The sequence below is a fragment of the Cyclopterus lumpus genome, chromosome 12 (assembly GCF_009769545.1).
Source record: "Cyclopterus lumpus isolate fCycLum1 chromosome 12, fCycLum1.pri, whole genome shotgun sequence".
Taxonomy (NCBI): domain Eukaryota; kingdom Metazoa; phylum Chordata; class Actinopteri; order Perciformes; family Cyclopteridae; genus Cyclopterus; species Cyclopterus lumpus.
This window is the reverse complement of record NC_046977.1, coordinates 21,041,906-21,055,948: the sequence shown is the minus strand read 5'-3', so window position 1 is coordinate 21,055,948 and position 14,043 is coordinate 21,041,906. Positions and strand designations below refer to the sequence as shown.

The 14,043-nt window shown below is 43.5% G+C and overlaps 1 protein-coding gene across 4 annotated transcripts in view; it reads right to left on the bottom strand.

Moving 5' to 3' along the window:
* scai (suppressor of cancer cell invasion) overlaps positions 1–13,461 on the bottom strand; it is a 22,251-nt gene extending 8,790 nt beyond the window's left edge. Inside the window, exons 1-9 of one of the 4 annotated variants that reach the window (XM_034547387.1) lie at positions 12,493–12,763; positions 12,313–12,354; positions 12,061–12,185; positions 8,227–8,322; positions 7,828–7,914; positions 4,643–4,741; positions 3,765–3,861; positions 2,818–2,916; positions 2,415–2,567 (exon numbers count right to left, since the gene is read on the bottom strand). In XM_034547387.1, the coding sequence (XP_034403278.1) occupies positions 2,415–2,567; positions 2,818–2,916; positions 3,765–3,861; positions 4,643–4,741; positions 7,828–7,914; positions 8,227–8,322; positions 12,061–12,167 (738 nt within the window). In that variant the 5' untranslated portion in view covers positions 12,168–12,185; positions 12,313–12,354; positions 12,493–12,763. Of the gene's footprint in view, positions 1–2,414; positions 2,568–2,817; positions 2,917–3,764; positions 3,862–4,642; positions 4,742–7,827; positions 7,915–8,226; positions 8,323–12,060; positions 12,186–12,312; positions 12,444–12,492; positions 12,764–13,151 lie in introns of those variants that run through there. The other 3 variants (XM_034547384.1, XM_034547386.1, XM_034547385.1) reach the window with 3 other exon arrangements.
* Between the last annotated feature and the right edge of the window lie 582 nt (positions 13,462–14,043).

Here is a 14,043-nt window from a genome sequence, read left to right as displayed (position 1 = left end):
CTTTTATGAGGAAATGGTCTGACATAACGTTGTGCTGTTAATGAGACATGACAGTACAGGTGATGCTACACTGGGTGCATCCCAAGGCTCTTAATTGCATCCCTGTTTCCTTCACTTGCGTCTTCTCCTTGCGTCTTAGTCCCTTCCACCAGGGATGCACGGAGAGACGCAAGGAAACCATCCGAGGAGAGAGGAAACATGTTTTTAGAGAAATAAGATGTCCTTTACTCTGAAGCATCACGTGAAGTGACGTCTGTTTCTGATGACTGCGGCTGATTACGTCTATCTGGATCAGCTGATTACATCCATCTGGATCAGCTGATTACGTCTATCTGGATGAGCTGATTACATCCATCTGGATCAGCTGATTACATCCATCTGGATCAGCTGATTACGTCTATCTGGATGAGCTGATTACATCCATCTGGATCAGCTGATTACATCCATCTGGATCAGCTGATTACGTCTATCTGGATCAGCTGATCACATCTATCTGGATCTTAAGCCCCACGCTATGCTTTAGCCCCACGCTACTTTGCTAATAGTGAAAAGAGAATTTTTTCTCAAAATAGTTCATCCACCGCTGTTGAGGTAAACACAGGTTAAACTGGACAAATTGCTCCTGCAGGCTGTTCCACTATGACTGGCTGTGAATGATAGTCCTGATGGACAGGCGGTACCTTTCATGGTAGCTCCTCCCATCAGTGTGTGAATGTTAGTTAGTCCTGATGGACAGGTGGTACCTTTCATGGTAGCTCCTCCCATCAGTGTGTGAATGTTAGTTAGTCCTGATGGACAGGTGGTACCTTGCATGGTAGCTCCTCCCATCAGTGTATGAATGTTAGTTAGTCCTGATGGACAGGTGGTACCTTGCATGGTAGCTCCTCCCATCAGTGTATGAATGTTAGTTAGTCCTGATGGACAGGTGGTACCTTTCATGGTAGCTCCTCCCATCAGTGTGTGAATGTTAGATAGTCCTGATGGACAGGTGGTACCTTGCATGGTAGCTCCTCCCATCAGTGTGTGAATGTTAGTTAGTCCTGATGGACAGGTGGTACCTTTCATGGTAGCTCCTCCCATCAGTGTGTGAATGTTAGTTAGTCCTGATGGACAGGTGGTACCTTGCATGGTAGCTCCTCCCATCAGTGTGTGAATGTTAGTTAGTCCTGATGGACAGGTGGTACCTTGCATGGTAGCTCCTCCCATCAGTGTATGAATGGGTAAATGATGACATGTAGTGTTAAAGCGCTTTGAGTGGTCAGAAGACTAGAAAAGATCTATAAAAACAAAGTCCATGCGAGACGCTTTCAGGCCCACCCTGACTGACAGGCACACAGAGAGGGCCCATACAGACACAGGCAGGGCCACTGAGATGACCAGTAGCAAGCTGTGGTACGTTAGTGTTGTAGCTGACGGTTTAGCAGAGAACTACTGTCGCTATGCCTCCAGTAGTTATATAGTGTTTGGGGAGGGGTCATGGCTCCAGTGCGTCATCGAGCCATGATTTCAGGCCTGCCCAAAAACGGTGAAAAAGTTGGTCATGCTCCATCTCCACCATGCAGTACTTTATAGTTGACGATGTAATGGGAAATGTTATATTTTTAGGAGCATTTTATAATCTCATAAAAAGTAAATAGTGCAAACTATCAAAGTTTGCCATATGTGGCTTGTGGTTTCATGCAGCAGATGTCCAACTGCATGCATATCCTCTTTTCTGACTTTGAAATAACAATCAAAGGAAAGTGTTACACTACAAAGGGGCAACAGACAGGATGTTCTCAATACACTAGTTTGTTTCTCTCCAAAGCCTGCAGACAAAATGGATCCAATACAGGATGTCTCCCCCCGACCATGTGTTCACTCTCTATATACCGGAGTGGGACTTTAACTCTTCCACAGACTCTTTGTGACTCTGTACAACTGTGCATTTTTTGCATGAATAAATTATTTTAAAGATAATTTCAATTTTTTCAATATTCATCATTTCAGCTTTATTGAACTCGCACCGGGGATGATACATTTCCTCCACAACAGTGTTGTGGGGCGGAACGGTGATGCAGTGGTTAGCACTGTCTCATCTCAGCAAGAAATACCCAGATTCAATCCCAGACCAGACTTTAACCCATTGTGGAGCAGTACATGGCATGCACCATAGGTATATTAGGACATGTAGCAAAACGTAGTTTAGGCAGTTGATAAGATATACTTTGTCAATACAGTAGTGAAACTATCATTCAAGAGCAATATAAGATGAAACATCAGTGAGAACAGATCTGCAGCTAATACTATTAAGTTCGATATTGAAAAGGTGAGTTTGATATTGTTTGTTTGAGAGTCTTTTTCCAATAAGCCCCGACAATAACTGTGTTGACGTGTATGATTTGTTAGGTGAATTAGAATTAGTGGGTTAAAACCTGGTTGTTACAGTTGCCGATGATTAGTGCATCTGCAAGGACGAGCTGCCCAACCACCATGCCTTGTTCTAGTGGAGGCACACTCCCCTCCTGCAGCCGGTTGTTGGTGACAACAACAGAGTTGTTGTCATTCAGAACTACCACTGGATCTGCCTGTTACACAAAAAGAGAGAAACAATGATCCAATGAAAACACCTCACAAAAGGGACTATTTTAAATTCATGCTCTCAACTTAGAAATATGTCTTTCACACAATTATGGGTTAATACTATATTTTTAAGATACATCAAGGATTCAGTGGACGTCAGGACGATCTGATCACAGAGATTTGCAATTAGCATTATGGACAATGGAATAGGCAACATTAAAAGGACTAATGTGTTGCATGTGGAGGGTTAGTTACCTCTACAAAAGCTGCCACTTCCTGGAGAACCAGGTTCCATTCCAATTGGTCCTCTGTGTTGAATCGCTGTGTGTAATCTTCGATTTCCTCAGATAACTCCTGCAGGTAGTAGACAGACATGAGGTTCATTCAAAAATAAAAACACACTTTTTTCAATTCATGTGTAAAGTTGTATTTTTCTTTGTAAAACCACGTATTCTCAGAATAAAACAATCCTTTTGTTGAATCCACTTGTTAAAGAGCTGCTCATGCTGGATTATAATCGGCAATGAGCAATGAGGTGATAAGAGGTTTCTAGGCAACAGCAGCAGCAGCTATGTTTCCCATCATGCCATTTAGCGATGTAAATGTGTAATTGAACATCGATTCGTTTTATAAATTCTTATGTGTCAAATTGATGTGTGCCATGGTGTTTTATGCTTCTAAAGAGAGTTCATTGTGGGTTATTTCTTGTTGTTCTAACCATGAGTGAGAAGAGTACACAGCTCCCAACGCACTTTTGATAGCCGTAGCACTCCCTGCGGCCATTTTTCAGTATGGCGGTATATGAAAATGACTATCGCAAGGAAAATTATAACCGGTATACCCCAGCACTGTGCTCGAGGCAACAATGGATGGACCTTCGGGCCAGCAGAGAACTGAACTCATTTGAAAAGCTTAAACTGCAACAATAACTCTAATGGTCAATTTAAATGAATTATGAAAATGCTGCAAAGGTCTCAAAGGACAATTGTTATTTTATATTCGAAAATATACAGGTGGGGGAGTGCTTTAATTTCAAAGACTCCTGGTGGTCCCAACCATGAACCGCAAAGTCCTCGTCTTGTGTTTGGTTTGTTGCATGTCAATCCCAACCTTCCCATAGAGACACTGAGATGAATGCTCCTCAGAAAACCAGTGGTGCAAAGGTTTTCATCACTTAGAATACATACAAAAATATTCCATACCTTCACCAAAACTTTGACTAGGTCCATCTTGTTCAGCAGTAAACAGACGACTATGTAGCGAGCATAATATCGAAGCTTCTTCACTACTAATTCTGGCCTGGTAAGAGAGAAGAGAAGACAATATGAATTTGGAAAGTCAAACAAATGCACACTAAAGGACTTAAAGGCACCATGAAGGCCACTGATGACACTAATGGTTCATGTTTCAATCCAAGGATTAAAATGCATCATATTTGTGTTTTGCATAAAACTCAGTTTGCGTTCCAGTGTCTGTGGTTTATAAATGTAAAGAACAAGTCATTGTTTTCATTATATCATACATAATATTATAATAATATTAACAAATCCCAGGCAGACCCAAAACACTAAGTATTGTGTTTGTATCAAAGCTTGATAGAGCTCCATTGTTATCCATTGAACTACATCAATGAGCCAAGCTGTTGGTCCAAATACTCACCAAATCACTAAATGTGGATCAATCCGCTGCTGAAAATAGTCCCCAACCAAGACAATATTTCCTCCTATTTGAGTAACATTCACCAAAATCAGTGACCAGCTGTTAAGGAAAACAGCTTATTAAAACTTAATTTTCTTTAATCTTCAATAGGAACCAATATGCTTGTGATTGAGTGGGACTTTTGGGGGATTGGTTGACAATAACAAATATATAGGATATAGCCAACTCCATCCTTTAAAACTAAACCTTATACTCACAAATCAGTAATATACGGATTAAGAAAAGTGATATTTGGCTCAGTTTTTGAAAAAAGCAGAAAACGAAAGAAATCTTTAAAAAAGTGAATTTCTTAGATACCAAGCAAAGGTATCTTTTTCCTGGAATGGCAACTCACAACATTTTAAGAGCTTGTTGAATGTACCTGTCCTCTTTGTTGACCTGAAAGTAGTAGGAGCGCTGACGGATGGCTGAGTAGAAGGAAAAGGCCTCGTTCAGGTAACTTGTTTCTGAGGTACGAAGGCTGTCAGTCAGGATGAGAAATGTGTGTTACTATCAATTTCAATACACTTCAATATCAATGAATTTGATCAATTAAAGAAAGTGTTTCCATACAGTTATAAAATAAAACACTAAATCCTTTAGTAAAATAAAGTGCTATAAATTTAAAATTTATTTAGTGTCGAATCCCTCCGTTTTTTGGATCGTCCTTCAAATCAGAGGATTGGCGGTTCGATCCCCGGCTCTGCTAGCCCATACAAACTCCCCTCAGAGGGCTTTCCAATCTGTACACATACGACATCCCTGACCTTTAACCTCACATCGGATCAGGAAAAACTCCCCAAAAATAACCTTTGACAGGGAAAAAAGGGAAGAAACCTTCATGAGAGCAACAGAGGAGGATCCCTCTCCCCGGATGGACAAGACACTTGACCCTGAATTGCTCCCCGTACCTGTGTCTACGGTGTGTAGAATGTAAGTCGCTTTGGATAAAAGCGTCAGCTAAATGAAATGTAATGTAATAACTAACAAGGCGACCCTTCCCCCAAGTTTCTCCTCAACACACTCATTGGCTGTAGCTCCCCGGCAGGTCAGATATTTAGCTTGCTAGGATTTTATATATATATATATATATATATATATATATATATATATATATATATATATATATATATATATATTATTTAGTGATTTTATTATTTATTCTAATTAATATATATATATATTATATTATTATTTTTAATTAGAATAAATAATAAAATCATATTAAAGCTGCGAGCAGCAATGAACGGGTCCTCGCTCACATGGTGGAGGAGTTTGAGTGGCTCAGTGATCCTGGGAGCTATGTTGTCCGGCATCAGCCCCTGGTAGGGTCTCCCAAGGCAAACAGGTCTCGGGGGAGAGCCCAGACTAAGAGCGGTTCAATAAACCCTGATGATAAGCAGCCCACGGACTGAAGCTACCTTGTCCGGACAAGGGAAACCGGGGCACCCTCCCGGAGCCAGACCCAGGAGGGGAGCTCATCGGCGAGCGTCTGGTGGCCGGGCTTTCACCCATGGGGCCCGCTCGGGCTCAGCCCGAAAAAACAGCATGGAGCAGCAGTCACCCTGTGGATCCACCACCCGCAGGGAGAATTATCGGGGTCGGGTGCTATGTACTGGCGGCGGGCCAGGCGGGAGACCTGGGCGGGCCGATCGCTGGCGGCATAGACTAGCTCTAGGGACGTGGAACGTCACCTCACTAGCGGGGAAAGAGGAAGTTCTGGTAAACCATTCGACGGCTCAGGAAGGGAAAGCAGGGTCTACCCCAGGCTGTTCTCAGCAGGGGGGGGGGGGGGGGAAACTGCTGACTCGGACTGGGGACATCGTCGGGCGGTGGAAAGAGCACTTTGAGGAACTCCTAAACCCGGCCAACATGTCCCCTGGAGAGGGGGCAGCACCGGAAGACTTTGGGGTGGTTTCACCCATATCCCTGGCAGAGGTCGCTAAGGTAGTCAAAAAGCTCCTTGGTGGCAAGGCGCCAGGGGTGGATGAGATCCGCCCTGAGATGCTGAAAGAGCTGGACATTGTTGGGCTGTCTTGGTTGACACGCCTTTTCAGTGTCGCATGGGGGTCGGGAACAGTGCCCATGGACTGGCAGACCGGGGTGGTGGTTCCCATCTTCAAGAAGGGGGACCGGAGAGTGTGCTCGAACTATCGTGGTATCACACTGCTCAGCCTCCCGGGAAAAGCTTATGCCAGGGTGCTGGAGAGGAGGCTCCGACCGCTTGTCGAACCTCGGATTCAAGACGAACAGTGCGGATTCCGTCCCGGTCGTGGAACAGTGGACTAGCTCTTTACCCTCGCAAGATTACTGGAGGGGTCCTGGGAGTTTGCCCAACCAGTTTACATGTGCTTTGTATACCTGGAGAAGGCTTTCGACCGGGTCCCTCGTGGGTTTTTGTGGGGGGTGCTGCGGGAGTATGGGGTGCCGGACCCGTTGGCACGGGCCATCCGGTCTCTGTATGCCTGCAGTAGGAGCTGTGTTCGTCTCCTCGGTAGTAAGTCAGACACGTTCCCGGTGGGTGTTGGCCTCCGCCAGGGCTGCCCTTTATCACCGGTCCTGTTCGTGACCTTCATGGACAGGATATCTAGGCGCAGCCAGGGGGCGGAGAGGATCCGGTTCGGGAGTCTCGGGATCGCCTCTCTGCTGTTCGCGGATGATGTGGTCCTGTTTGCCTCCTCGGACCGTGACCTCCAGCATTCACTGGGGCGTTTTGCAGCCGAGTGCGAAGCGGCAGGGATGAGAGTTAGCACCTCCAAATCTGAGGCCATGGTGCTCCACCGGAAACCGGCGGATTGCTCCCTCCAGGTGGGGGCAAACTGCCTACCCCAAGCGAAGGAGTTCAAGTATCTCGGGGTCTTGTTCACGAGTGAGGGTAAGGTGGAGCGGGAGATCGACAGGCGGATCGGTGCGGCTGCAGCAGTAAAACAGGCGCTGTACCGGTCCGTCTTGGTGAAGAGGGAGCTGAGCCGGAAGGCAAAGCTCTCCATTTACTGGTCGGTCTACGTTCCAACCCTCACCTATGGTCACGAACTCTGGGTCGTGACCGAAAGAACGAGATCTCGGATACAAGCGGCCGAAATGAGCTTCCTCCGTAGGGTGGCCGGGCTCAGCCTTAGAGATAGGGTAAGGAGCTCGGACATCAGGGGGGAGCTTGGGGTCGAGTCGCTGCTCCTTCGTGTCCAAAGGAGTCAGCTGAGGTGGTTTGGGCATCTAGTCAGGATGCCTCCTGGACGCCTCCCATTAGAGGTTTTCCGGGCACATCCAACTGGTAGGAGGCCCCGGGGAAGACCGAGGACACGCTGGAGGGATTATATCTCCCGGCTGGCCTTGGAACGCCTCGGGATCCCCCAGAATGAGCTGGAAAGTGTTGCGGGTGAGAGGGAAGCCTGGGTCGGCCTGCTGAACCTGCTGCCACCGCGACCCGACCCCGGATAAGCGATGATAATGTATGTGTGTATATATATATATATACACACACACATACAAATATAAAATCTAGAACTGTTTAAGAACAGACAACAGTGAGACAATGAAAACACTAGTTTGAGACATATTTTGACTTACTAGTAGTGGTAGTAAAGCTGTCCAATTTTGGATGCAACTTCCCCAATCTGCCATCTCTTCAAGCCATAGCGACTGTCCAGGACCTGCCTGTCAGTAAACGACAACATATAATACTGAGCACCAAACAATTATTCAACCAGAGTGTGACAGAACATCTGTGACAGTCATCACCAATACCACGTGCATCCGTCTCCATGTGAAACTTACACAATGTCCCAATTTGGCCTCATTGAGATTTATTTGCAAGTTTTAACTGCTGTAGCGTTTGAACCCATCTGTACAAATGTTCCTCGTTCTGATGGATCATAACACCACTCTCAGTTTAACAGCTGATTCTACCCTGAAGCACATACACAGCACTCTCCATCCAACATTATAACAATAAGAGATGGAAATAACCTGTGCTGCTGCTGAAACTTCCACAGCTTAGTGTAGACGTCGAAAGTCCGTCCAAAGTAGGACTGCCACTGCTTGTGTCCATACTGAGGCAGGTCTCTGCAGCAAGAAGAGAGAAAAGACACAGTCACATACATAACATCTTTAAACGCTCTACAACCAACCAAACCAAATTACAGGTTTAATTAACCTGTAATTAAAGTAACTCTCAAATACAGCTGTTAGCAGTCATGGTGCTCAGGTTCCTCAGGGTCTGAAGACTTCAGACTGAATATGAATATTATGCAGATTTTGGGAATCGAGCTATGCCAACTTCTAGGGTTGTACCCGAATCAGATTTATATTTTTATTAGAATCAGATTTGGCTGTTCAAGGCGAAGATTCAACTATTCGTTCAGGTTTATAGTTAGGGCAGGTTCAGGTTTATAGTTAGGACTGGTTCAGGTTTATAGTTAGGACTGGTTCAGGTTTATAGTTAGGACTGGTTCAGGTTTATAGTTAGGACTGGTTCAGGTTTATAGTTAGGACTGGTTCAGGTTTATAGTTAGGGCAGGTTCAGGTTTATAGTTAGGACTGGTTCAGGTTTATAGTTAGGACTGGCTCAGGTTTATAGTTAGGACTGGTTCAGGTTTATAGTTAGGACTGGTTCAGGTTTATACTTAGGGCAGACTAAGGTTTATAGTTAGGGCTGGCTCAGGTTTATAGTTAGGGCTGGCTCAGGTTTATAGTTAGGACTGGCTCAGGTTTATAGTTAGGGCAGACTAAGGTTTATAGTTAGGGCTGGCTCAGGTTTATAGTTAGGGCTGGTTCAGGTTTATAGTTAGAACTGGTTCAGGTTTATAGTTAGGGCAGACCAAGGTTTATAGTTAGGGCTGGTTCAGGTTTATAGTTAGGACTGGTTCAGGTTTATAGTTAGGGCTGGCTCAGGTTTATAGTTAGGGCTGGTTCAGGTTTATACTTAGGGCTGGCTCAGGTTTATAGTTAGGACTGGTTCAGGTTTATAGTTAGGACTGGTTCAGGTTTATACTTAGGGCTGGCTCAGGTTTATAGTTAGGTCTGGTTCAGGTTTATAGTTAGGACTGGTTCAGGTTTATACTTAGGGCTGGCTCAGGTTTATAGTTAGGTCTGGTTCAGGTTTATAGTTAGGGCTGGTTCAGGTTTATAGTTAGGACTGGTTCAGGTTTATAGTTAGGGCTGGTTCAGGTGTATAGTTAGGACTGGTTCAGGTTTATAGTTAGGACTGGTTCAGGTTTATAGTTAGGGCTGGTTCAGGTTTATAGTTAGGACTGGTTCAGGTTTATAGTTCGGACTGAATCAGGTTTATAGTTAGGACTGGTTCAGGTTTATAGTTAGGACTGGTTCAGGTTTATAGTTAGGGCTGGTTCAGGTGTATAGTTAGGACTGGTTCAGGTTTATAGTTAGGACTGGTTCAGGTTTATAGTTAGGGCTTGTTCAGGTTTATAGTTAGGACTGGTTCAGGTTTATAGTTAGGGCAAACTAAGGTGTATAGTTAGGACTGGTTCTGGTTTATAGTTAGGACTGGTTCAGGTTTATAGTTAGGGCTGGTTCTGGTTTATAGTTAGGACTGGTTCAGGTTTATAGTTAGGGCTGGCTCAGGTTTATAGTTAGGGCAGACTAAGGTTTATAGTTAGGGCAGGCTCAGGTTTATAGTTAGGACTGGTTCAGGTGTATAGTTAGGACTGGTTCAGGTGTATAGTTAGGGCTGGTTCAGGTTTATAGTTAGGGCTGGTTCAGGTTTATAGTTAGGACTGGTTCAGGTTTATAGTTAGGGCTTGTTCAGGTTTATAGTTAGGGCTGGTTCAGGTTTATAGTTAGGACTGGTTCAGGTTTATAGTTAGGGCTTGTTCAGGTTTATAGTTAGGACTGGTTCAGGTTTATAGTTAGGACTGGTTCAGGTTTATAGTTAGGGCTGGTTCAGGTTTATAGTTAGGGCTGGTTCAGGTTTATAGTTAGGGCTGGTTCAGGTTTATAGTTAGGACTGGTTCAGGTTTATAGTTAGGACTGGTTCAGGTTTATAGTTAGGGCTGGTTCAGGTTTATAGTTAGGGCTGGTTCAGGTTTATAGTTAGGGCTGGTTCAGGTTTATAGTTAGGACTGGTTCAGGTTTATAGTTAGGGCTTGTTCAGGTTTATAGTTAGGGCTGGTTCAGGTTTATAGTTAGGACTGGTTCAGGTTTATAGTTAGGACTGGTTCAGGTTTATAGTTAGGACTGGTTCAGGTTTATAGTTAGGGCTGGTTCAGGTTTATAGTTAGGGCTGGTTCAGGTTTATAGTTAGGGCAGACTAAGGTTCACCCTGGTCCAGCACCTAGATATGATGCTATATGAAATATAAATTTCATCCATTTAAAATAAAATGAACAACACAATATAACGGGCAAAGAGAGAAATTATCTGAATACATTCTGAAGAGACTGTAGATAGCTTATTCTTTATAAGCTATCTACATGTGTATTGACATATTCTCTGAAATGTCTCCCAACATTGTTGAACAACTTAAAAGCTTTTCCTTGTTTTCATCAACACATGGCAGAGGGCTGATGGTTGTCTTTCTGGACAGACCCTGGAACAGTTGGAGGGTACAGTAGTCCTCAGGATCTGGGAGACTGTGCAACAGCATTTGGGGTGTATCTTTGGTTTGGGCTGCTCTATGCTCTCAACATTCCATATCCAAGGAACTGGATGTACACGTGCAGGGCAATCCAGAAACCTTCCCTTGGTCTTGAAGGAACGTGCTCAGTGCGAATTCAAATGCTGCGCTGAGCACGTTGATGAACTCAAACTGAGTGAATTCTGTGAGCTGCTTGGATAGGTTTGATGCCTTGTGTCACAGTTTGCGTTCTGGCTGTTGGTTGTCGATAACTCCCGTGTGCTTTTCCCCCAAAGTGGACTTGTTGCTGCTTGCTACAGTTTTGTTGTTCTTGTACTCCAGTACTGTACTTAATAGGTTGTGTTAGCTTGTTGTTCTGCATTGATCATTCTTGCCATCAGGGAGTTGGAGTTTAATAACATCAGCTTCTCAAATCCAAGTTACTACGTGCTGTTATTGTTATTTCATGGAAGTAGCTGATTTAAGTTATTTCAGAAAAATGTTTTTTTAAAAGAGATGCTTGTGTATTTAATTTTTTTGGTGACAACTTTGTAGTATTGTCAGGCCAACTTGTTTACAGAGAAAACAAGGACCAATAAGTGCAACTGCAAAGGGTTGAGCTAACTTCATACTATGACTAATAGAATAGTTGGGCCAACTCGCCCCAAATGTAGAACTTATTTAAGTTTTTTAATTAGAATAAAGTGCTGCCAACTTACCATTTTGAAGTGTGCACACATTGTGTCGACTAAATGGCAATAGGAAACATCAAGCAGCATTTGTTTGAAAAGTCAAATAAATACAATAAAAGCTGTGCAACTTGTTACTAAATTGTTTTAGGGTGTGCACATTTTATAGCCACAATGGTTTTAATATATCTGCATCCTTTTTTTAAATCTATCTTCTTCATCATTTATTTATTTTACGTTTTTATTGTTATAAGTTCAGTGATCCAATGTATCAATGGTTATGTGTTTTTCTTTTTAAGTGAACCTTAACTGTAACTAACCCTAACCCTCAACCACCACCCTGACCTCCACACTCTCACATAAAGAACACACTACTTCCTAAATTGACACCCAGAGTTGGTAATGGATGTACATCTTGCACTACACAATATGAATACACATCATTCCTATGCATTGCATGCGTTTCCTACAACTAGTCACTGCAAGTCAATGCTTGGTTACAAAGGTCCAGCAGACAGGAGACACCAAGTGCAAACTAACCTTAGCCCATTGAAGAGCTGTTTGGACTTGTCCAGGAGATAGCAGAAATCTGTCACAGTCTTCCTTTCTCCTAATGGAATATCATCCTCAGTCTCAGCTCCAGTCATGACACTGACTTTTCACACCTGATTACAAACAGAAATAAATGAATACTGTATTGACTGAGGAGTGATACTGCGTTAAAAACAAGTTTGGTTAGTTATAAATGGTTAAACATATTGGAAGCAGTGGCAACAAGACCAAACAACCTACCATTTGTTCCAAAGTGAACTTGGGATGTATTAATATATCAAGCTATGAGGAACAGTTCAACAATGTTGATATCCAAACTATTACCACTAAACAGACACTTGTGGATGCAGATACCCAAGTGTCTAACTGGTGCCCTACTTAGAAATAAGAAACTATGGAGGAAATGTGTCACATGGTCACCTTTTTTAGGTTGACTTGGGATGTCCCAGATTTCACTTGCTAGGATGGATGCACAATCAGGTCACAATGTCTCATCAAAAATAATTAGCTGCTAATGGAAATGTGAGTGTGCCATATAAATGACTGCCAATAGCTTCACTGTGATAACCTAACGCTGCTGACATGAACGAATTGACCTCTCAAACCTTCAGCTTCATGCTCATCTCCTAACTGACCAAGTGTGCTGGAACCTTCCTGCAGAACACACATGAGTCTCTAGCCATCCAACAGCTCTCATTCGGTTTGAGAGCTGTGACGTACGCGCTGGTGATTGGAGGAAAACTAACGAACGTTCTAATTAAAGCAATAAATACATGCAATGAGAATACAGCACGACAAACATGAATGGACATGCACGAGGAACCAATCAGCTGGTGTATAGTTTCTCAAGAACGAGTTATCTTGAATAGGTAGCTAACGTAAAGTCACGTTAACAGTTGATCCACGGTAGCTCCTGGAGACAGCGAGCTCCATTGGGCCGTCCACTGGGACATAAGAATGGCTCCGTCTCTAACGGTAGAGCTCCACATCGAGTCCATCAGAGCAAACATCTGGATATTCCTTTGTGGATAACCGAGAAAACCGGCGGCGGCGCTCCCCCGCATTCACGGTGTCCTTACCTCCTCGCAGCCGGCTCGCGTGATGAACGGGCGGACGTTACCACAGTGACGCTGCTCACAGATCAAAAGCCCCGACACGCGCCTCTCTGGGCATCTCGCTGTGTGGAAGTGACACCGGACCGCCGGCCAACGCTGTGCCCCAGCAGCCCAGATGCGATTCTGTATGGAAGGACGCTGTCCTGTGACAGGTTAGGAGGCAGGAGGCAGGAGGCAGGAGGCAGGAGGCAGGAGTCAGGAGGCAGGAGTCAGGAGGCAGGAGTCAGGAGGCAGGAGGCAGGGCGAGAACAGCGGCTGGCACCGCTGCACTAGAACTGGCTAGCTACTTCCGGGTTAATATTTTCAAAATAGACGCTTCCCCATTGACAAAACGCCTATCTTTAAATAAGTAACCATGATCCTGTTTCATTTGTAAAATATGACAAGATGTAATTGTAGTCCCAACAGTCAACCTTTATTGGCAGAGCAATAATCAAGCAAAACGTACATTTACAAAAGCGAATTACATATATATATATTTATTTATAAATATATATATTATTTGTGAATTACAAATAATATATATATGTATTTATTTATAAAGATTTATTAATATAAAGCAAAACGATTTCTCCAGTTCGTCGAAATAATTAAATCATGCAAAATTATGTACCTTTGAATTTCAAAATGTTTATCTCCACTGAATTTAATTTTGTAAGCTAGTTCATTTAAAATATTCAAATATTGGTACTTAAGATGAGATACAATTATCCTTTAACAAGTCTCTTGTTCCATTAGTGGAACAAATTACAATTTAAATATGTGTTGTCTTATTATCAGGCTATTCCAATAAATCTCTTGAGACTGTCCAGTTGTACACGTCCCATCAACAAAAGATATATATATAGCTATAGAT